The sequence below is a fragment of the Xenopus tropicalis genome, chromosome 9 (assembly GCF_000004195.4).
Source record: "Xenopus tropicalis strain Nigerian chromosome 9, UCB_Xtro_10.0, whole genome shotgun sequence".
Taxonomy (NCBI): domain Eukaryota; kingdom Metazoa; phylum Chordata; class Amphibia; order Anura; family Pipidae; genus Xenopus; species Xenopus tropicalis.
Genome location: NC_030685.2, coordinates 4,973,560 through 4,981,710, shown reverse-complemented (window position 1 = coordinate 4,981,710; position 8,151 = coordinate 4,973,560). Strand labels below are relative to the sequence as shown.

Below are 8,151 nucleotides of genomic sequence, written 5' to 3'. Positions count from 1 at the left end.
GACTGGCAGAGGAGGAGCGGTTGGAGAGGTCTATGAGCCTGGCAGCAGTATTCATTATGGACTGGAGAGGGGACAATCCAATTAATAGGAAGTTAAAACTAATGGGCCCCATATAGGCTTTGTATCATTTGTAGTCACTTGGTCTTAAATTTCTTGTAACCTCTTTTGTAATTAGCCCTTTTATCCTGCCAACTGCACTGAGTGATTTACGTCCCTTATGGCCCCGACCCATGTGCCGCCCCACCTGCCCAAGGCAAATGGCCTCTCATGAAATGCAACGACTCTCAAGCCTCCTATTTCCACTGCATTTTGTATATTCCACAGTGAGCCCTGAGGCACACAATGGGTTAATAGATATCTCGCCTTTCCATTACAACTCGCAACTGGGAAGGTGTAAGCTGGGACAATGGGTTTCCTGCCATAAAACTACACAACAGTCCCTGCAGCTACAGTGCAGCCCCCACCAAAGAGATGGAAATGGGCGGAGACTCTGGCGCAGGGGGCGGGGAGAATTAATCAGATTTCACTTACAAAAAGTCGAAGCTGCACCAACAAACAGACACCTGGAGCTTTGGAAATAGTCATGTTTAGTTCTTTGCTGACTCGGCTCTGTTAGGGGGGAGACAGACGCGGCTCTGAGAGACCCAACAGCTGGAACTGCAAACAAACAACAAAAGTAACAACTGTGGCTACAAACAAACTGACACCCAAAGGAATGTTCAGAGGAAAGAGTGGGGGTGGGGGAATCACTCTGATACCAAATGGCAAATGGCTGTCTGGCCGAACTAAAGAAACCTGCTCCCACCCTAATGCCCCCCCCCCCCCCCCTTTAGCTTTATTGTTCCTTTTCTTTCATCTCTAAGGAGCTCAGTTTGTTCCTCCTGATTGGGCTCCTTTTAGTACACAAGCTCCATCATCATTTTGCAGAGGAAACACTATTTGCCACTAGTGATGTAGCGAACCTCACAAAAAAGTTTGCAAACCCGTTCGCGAACTTTCGCCAAAAAGTGCGAATATTCGCGAACTTTGCGAACCCCATAGACTTCAATGGGAAGGGGAACTTTAAAACCTAGAAAAGCCATTTCTGGCCAGAAAACTGATTTTAAAACTGTTTAAAGGGTGCCACGACCTGGGCAGTGACATGCAGGAGGGGGATCAAGGGCAAAAATTTCTCTGAAAAATTACAAGGAGGGCTGATGCCACACGTGGCGTTTTTACGCTGCGTATTTTCTAATTCTCTCAGCGGCTGAAAAACGCCCGATATCATCATCCATAGAAATAGCTTGAAAAGACGCGAAGCAAACCCCACTATGCAGAAATACGCTAGAAAACGCCTTAGCACGGATTTTTCAAGCATTGGCCGAAATACGCCAGTATTTGCACAGCAAGCTATTCCTATGTATACACAAAGGCAGCTGGCAGACCTAGCGGAAATACGCGGCGTTTTTTGCTATTTCGCACTATTAGCACCATGGAAACGGGATTTGCTTAGGCCACCAGTACTAGGCTGAAAAACACCATGTGTGGCTTGTGCGGCGATTTTAGGCCAAGAAAATACACAGCGGAAAAACGCCACGTGTGGCGAAGGCGAACCCAATATTGCGAACATCGCCAAAAGTTCGCGAACTTGAGAACAACCGATGTTCGCGCGAATTAGTTCGCCGGCAAACAGTTTGCTACATCTCTATTTACCACAGGTTTAAGGACCCACAGAAGGACTGGCCAACTGGGAGCTAGTGATGGGCAAATCTGTCCTGTTTCGCTTCACTGGAAAATTAGTGAAACTATGGAAAAATTTGCAAAATGGAGAAAAATTTAAGTTTAGTGAAACAATTAACCAATGGCAAAATGCAGGAATTCCCTGCTAATCTATGCCTGGCAAAAAAATGTGCTCATCACTACTGGTAGCCCAGGAGCCACATTGGACAGCACTGACCTATAGGAATCAGTCAGCAGGGGGCAATTACTGATTACATCTGCAACACCTGATTGGCTGATGTGGGTTTTTGCTCCTGGGCAAACTTTGGGGAGACGTGTTAGCCAGGTAAGGACACTATCAGTCTGAAACACAACTTTTTAAGCCCAATCCTTCTATATCTAGAGGGGTATAATTCCCTGGTACATTCATCATTTTTATAGGATATGTCTCCTTTGAGGTTCAGAGCACCCAGCCGCCATCATCAAACCTGGCAAATCTTATTGTCCATTATCTTTTCCTTGTGTCCAGTGTGGGACTGGCCCAGCAGGATGCCAGGAAAACTACCGGTGGGCCCAGGTGTCAGCGCTTCTATCTGTTTAGCCTATTTCCTGTTTATTCCCTATGTCTTTATGGGAACAAGGAAGCTCGATAGATGGAAGAATAGAGAATAGTGTAGAAAAAATAGACTTGGATAATAAAGAGTTTGAGGGAGGAGCATTGAGTATTGAGAGTGGCCGCTCAGTCCCAAATTGCTTCTGTCTCTTTCCCTGTCTTCTGCTCATTATGATCCCTGAAGGCACAAGTGTAAAAAGACATATCAGAGAGTCTTTGCCTACGATTTACTCACCATCAGCCCCAATATGCTCCAGCAGCTTCTTCCAACAGGAATTTAGGCTGATGCCACACCAGGCGTAGGGCTGATTTTTTCGGCAAGCGGAAAAACGCTTGCCGAAAATTCAGCCCTACGCCTGCTACTTGTGCCTGCACCCGAATGAATGGGATACGCTCGGGTGAAGGCACAAGTAGCCGATATACGCATGAAAACGCGAGAGAATGCAAAGTCTCGCGTTTTCATGCGTATATCGGCTACTTGTGCCTTCACCCGAGCGTATCCCATTCATTCGGGTGCAGGCACAAGTAGCAGGCGTAGGGCTGAATTTTCGGCAAGCGTTTTTCCGCTTGCCGAAAAAATCAGCCCTACGCCTGGTGTGGCATCAGCCTTAATAGCATTAAAACTTCTGCCAAAAGAAACACCAAACCACAGGGAACTTCACTTGCTCCATCTTTATTAAAGGTGTAGCGAACATCGCCGAAAATGTTCGCAAACCCGTTCGCGGACTTTCGCCAAAACTCGCGAATATTCGCGAACTTTGCAAACCCCATAGACTTCAATGGGAAGGCGAACTTTAAAACCTAGAAAAGCCATTTCTGGCCAGAAAACTGATTTTAAAGTTGTTTAAAGGGTGCCACGACCTGGACAGTGGCATGCAGGAGGGGGATCAAGGGCAACAACTTCTCTGAAAAATACTTTGTAAGAAAAACGCCAAAAAAAACCCAAAGTGCCGAACATCGGCAAAAGTCCGCGAATTTGCGTGAACGCGAACACCCGATGTTCGCTACATCTCTAATCTTTATACTTTATACTCCCACCCAATGAAACCCAGATACCATATCTATTGTAGCCAAGAGGTGCCATCGAGATACTCACCTGGGTGCCAATTAGTGATTTGCTGGAAATTTGTGAATCTTTGAAAAGATTTTCAAAACGCGAAAATGTTGCATGTCAAAAATAAATTGACAAAAAAAATTTATGCAGAGGACAATGTTGTCATGGGGCAGATTTTGTCGCTATTTCGCCCATCACTAGTGACAGTCAGATGCTACTAGGACGCCATATTAGAACTCCAAGAATGCCAATAACCTTATACCAAGTCAGTGGGTCCCAGAGTCCCTGAATCTGCAGCCAAACTCCCCCAGCAATGGCTCCCTGTACTGTGCTACTTGCCTGGGACTCCGACCCCCCCACACTCCCTTTATAGCCTCCCCCTCTCTCACTCACCTGCCCATATTATACCCGGGGCCCCCTTATTTCTCTGGGGGAACAGCGGGAGGGGAAGGATTTCTATTTGTAGGGTTCCCCAGAAATTGGGTCCCCTAGGTTGGTTGCCCCCAGGATAGACCCCAGGGAGGGTAACACTTTAGTAGTGGGACACCTTGGGTGGTTTGGCACTATAAGGGTTAACTGGGATTTAGCTTCCCTGCAGTTCAATAGTTAGGCCACAGGGTGCACACAGTATATAAGGCTGTGCAGCCATGTGCCTGCAGGTCTTTCAGCCTGGGACCCCTCTTGGATAAGAGGTATACCACAGGTTAGCATTAGACAGTTAGAGAGTTGTTATAGACCACTCTAGGAGTGGGAGACAGGTAATCTAGTTGGGCAGCGTGGCCCCGACAGGAGGTTTAATGGATTAAGATCCACCAGCACTCATAGCTGGAGTCAGGGTATAAAGTGTTAAGTGTAGGAGATTTGCCTAATCCAGGGGTATCTAAGTGGAAGTACCGGGGTGAGGTCTGCTGAGGGGGTGTCCGCTTGGCGAGAAGTACCGGGAAGTGCCCTAGAGAGGGGCTTCTGGCGAGAAGTACCGGGAAGTGCCCTAGAGAGGGGCTTCTGGCGAGAAGTACCGGAGGGAACCCCTAAAAGGAATCATCTGGCGTGTAGTACTGCTAATATCTCGTGGAGAGAGGGTCTCTTAAGGAAGAGGGAGTATACCCTGACTGCCTCATTGCTCCTGTGTGTAACCTGCCTGTCTGATACAACTGTACAATAAATAAGTTCCACTGGTTAAACATCCATCCAGTGTCCTGTCTCTGCATATCTGGAGGATCCACCTGCCTGGTAAGCAACTACCCCAGGGAGGGGGCAAGGTGCCAGGGGTGCTGGGAGTCCTCACACTGCAGTACAGCATCAAGGTCCCAGGAGGGGAGTTATAGTTCATTCTATCCCTATCCTGGGTGGAGGCACGCCAAAGTACAAAGTAATAGCTGTTCCCCAAAGTAAGCGGGGCTCAGGACTCCTGAAAGCGCCAAGTATAGTGAAAGGTCAACAGGTAGTGCCACATCAAATCATAAAGTGGGCTACATATTCATCCCCAACAATTCCCACAAATGGGAAGGAGAGAAATGAAGCGGAGCCTTTCCGGGGAGCGGGACTGAGTTCCCAGGAGCTGCTCTGGGCAATATATGCAGCCAATAGAATGGGAATTAGTGGCACAGACCCGGGCACTTACTGGGGCAGCTGATCCCATACAGACTGGGGCACATTTATACTCAGAGCCGAGAGAAACAGCACAATATTCCGTCTCTGGAAACACACGGACACCGGGCTACAGGGGAGAGAGGGAGTGGGCGGGGAAATAAACATTTACCCAATAGAAAGGGAGGTCTGGCTAGAGAAGTGACCAATCGGTGCAAAGGAGAAATGTATATATAGCCGAGTTGCTCGAACAAAAAATTCTAGTTATTTCTTACTTGTGACTGTACGCGAGTTTAGAGCTTAGAATGTCTGAGACCGCTCCCGCCCCTCCCCCGGCTGAACCCGCCGCTGCCAAGAAGAAGCAGCCCAAGAAGGGAGGCGCTAAAGCCAAGAAACCCGCCGGGCCCAGCGCGGCCGAACTGATCGTGAAAGCCGTGTCCGCCTCTAAGGAGCGCAGCGGGGTGTCCCTGGCCGCTCTCAAGAAGGCTCTGGCTGCCGGAGGCTACGATGTGGAGAAGAACAACAGCCGCCTCAAGCTGGCTCTCAAGGCCTTGGTCACTAAGGGGACTCTCACCCAAGTCAAGGGGAGCGGAGCCTCCGGATCCTTCAAGCTGAACAAGAAGCAGCTGGAGAGTAAGGAGAAGGCGGCCAAGAAGAAGCCAGCGGCGCCCAAAGCCAAGAAACCAGCGGCGGCAAAGAAGGCGCCCAAGTCCCCTAAAAAGCCCAAGAAGGTCTCGGCAGCAGCAAAGAGCCCCAAGAAGGTCGAGAAACCGGCAAAGGCCGCCAAAAGCCCCAAGAAGCCCAAAGCGGCCAAACCCAAGAAGGTGGCCAAGAGCCCGGCTAAAAAGGCCGCCAAGCCCAAAGCTGCCAAGAGCCCGGCTAAAAAGGCTCCAAAGCCTAAAGCTACAAAGAGCCCCGCAAAGGCCAAGGCAGCCAAACCCAAAGCGGCTAAAGCGAAGAAGGCGGCGGCCAAAAAGTAATTCGGCCCCGGGGCCCCTGCGCACTGACCCAAAGGCTCTTTTCAGAGCCACCACCTCCTCCATCTAAAGAGCCGATACCTGTGTAATCCGCTAATTATAGGGTTAATATAAGGGTCCCGATTCTCTTATTGTTTCATAACACTCGGTATCCGGCCCTATTCCCATAAACTCTACCCCGGTTTATACTCGCCCCAACAGATGTGACCGGTTTATTCTTTGCGTATAGTCGCTATCGGGACGAGTGAATGAGGCTGATTCTCACTTCAGCCAATCACAATGCCGGTTTCTATAGAGGCATTCAGGTCCGAATGAAAAAACAACTTTCATTATCCCCCAACAAAAAGGGAAAGACCGGGGTTATTTGGGCGCTGTAACTTCCCTAATGTCCTGCCGTGTTTGTTTAAAAATCCCAAATTGCCACTAGGTGTCGCCCAAACACCAAGGTTCATTCTATCACTCACGGGCTAAGGGTTTCTATTTCCTGTATCAGTGAGAAGCTTTACTGGGGGCTTATGGCTAAACTGCACATCTCGCTCCCACGTCTGCTATGTACCTAAATATAACTGCAAATACATCGCACAGAAGCGCCACCCGGTAACCTGAATTGGACTCGCTATTTCCCTCTATGGGATATTTTGGCGGCCGCCTGAAATCCAACAGTTATCAGTCAATAAGGTGGGAGGCGGGACCATTTAAATAAGCCAATGGCACAGAAGTATTTACGCGGCATTCCATAAAGCGACGCCGATTGGCTGGGAAGGCAGGGGCTTTTTCATAATTAGCCAATCAGCTTGAGCTTGTGCCTATAAGAAACCCGGGTTGCGGCCAGTTCAGGATACTCTGTTCCGCAGTGTTAGTGTTACAGAATGGCCCGTACCAAGCAGACCGCCCGTAAGTCTACAGGAGGGAAAGCTCCCCGCAAGCAGCTGGCAACCAAAGCAGCCAGGAAGAGCGCTCCGGCCACCGGTGGAGTGAAGAAACCTCACCGTTACCGGCCCGGCACAGTCGCTCTTCGTGAGATCCGCCGCTACCAGAAATCCACCGAGCTGCTCATCCGCAAGCTGCCTTTCCAGCGCCTGGTCCGGGAGATCGCTCAGGACTTCAAGACCGACCTGCGCTTCCAGAGCTCAGCCGTCATGGCTCTGCAGGAGGCCAGCGAGGCTTATCTGGTCGGTCTCTTTGAGGACACCAACCTGTGCGCCATCCACGCCAAGAGGGTCACCATCATGCCCAAGGACATCCAGCTGGCCCGCAGGATCCGAGGCGAGAGGGCTTAGATCATCGGCAGCTTCTCTCCCAGCAGCACAAAGGCTCTTTTCAGAGCCACCAAATCCCCAATCAAACGAGCTGAGACTTTTTTTTATCTCTACGTGGCGCTACCAGTGCTCCTGTTCCGAAAAATCCGCTTCCCTTTCTACTCTTCCTACTAACGGCCGGCCATGCAAGGGTTACTCAATGGGAGTGTGGGGTGAGGCACGATCCTACTAAGTTATTAGCCCCCCAGCGTGTAGAGCACCGGTCATTCTGGCCTTGTCTGATACATTTCTGTACGGAAAGTAGGTGAGTGACAGAGCAGAAGAGGGAAGAAGACAACGCCGCAAAGATGGCGCTTTGGATCCTGTGCAATTCAAAGAAAGCCACACCGATTTGTGTTTTTTTTTTTTACCATATATTATGCTAGCTGATAAAACTATTCTTTGTGTGGGGAAACATATACAATGTCAATACAATTTTCTTCCACTTGATTGTAGCCTTCTCTCTGTCCAAATTAGAACAACTCCCAAAGTACAAATGTCCGGCATTGGCTCAATAAGCCGCAGTGTATGGTAACAGCGTCTCCAAGTGGCATGTTAAGTGCATAGCACAACTAACGGAGGCGCCTAAACCTGTAACCCTCTCCCTGCCAGCGGCTCATCCAAGCTCCTTATGAAAACTGCAGCGAGTTGGCAAGTTCCCCAGGAAAGGCTGATGTCACTATCAAACGATACCCGGGAATTCCTTGTTGTAGGGGAATTTTACAGTAGAGCCGGTGGGTGTAACATTGGGACCGGGAAGAATCTGTCGGGGGTACATTTATTTCTGGCGGGAGGTTGGGCTGCGAGTACAATATTCAGGGGCATTTCGGTACCTGATCTCATTTCCCCCCCAGTCGTTAGTGTCTTTAGTGATTAACCCGACAGTCGCAGTAACGTTACTGAGGAGAAATAGAACAATAACAG

The 8,151-nt window shown here is 49.4% G+C and overlaps 2 protein-coding genes across 2 annotated transcripts; both read left to right on the top strand.

Annotated features, from left to right (window-relative positions):
* Nucleotides 1-5,206: 5,206 nt before the first annotated feature.
* Nucleotides 5,207-5,983, top strand: LOC101733009 (histone H1B). The gene has a single exon (XM_031893085.1). The coding sequence runs from the start codon at nt 5,258-5,260 to the stop codon at nt 5,930-5,932; it is 675 nt and encodes a 224-aa protein (XP_031748945.1). The 5' UTR covers nt 5,207-5,257; the 3' UTR covers nt 5,933-5,983.
* A 781-nt stretch (nt 5,984-6,764) lies between these two features.
* LOC116407579 (histone H3) lies at nt 6,765-7,263 on the top strand. The gene has a single exon (XM_031893097.1). The coding sequence runs from the start codon at nt 6,799-6,801 to the stop codon at nt 7,207-7,209; it is 411 nt and encodes a 136-aa protein (XP_031748957.1). The 5' UTR covers nt 6,765-6,798; the 3' UTR covers nt 7,210-7,263.
* Nucleotides 7,264-8,151: the final 888 nt, after the last annotated feature.

Bases quoted from the DNA above. Each gene is read 5' to 3' on its own strand.
- LOC116407579 (XM_031893097.1), top strand. From the start codon at position 6,799: ATGGCCCGTACCAAGCAGACCGCCCGTAAGTCTACAGGAGGGAAAGCT.
- LOC101733009 (XM_031893085.1), top strand. From the start codon at position 5,258: ATGTCTGAGACCGCTCCCGCCCCTCCCCCGGCTGAACCCGCCGCTGCC.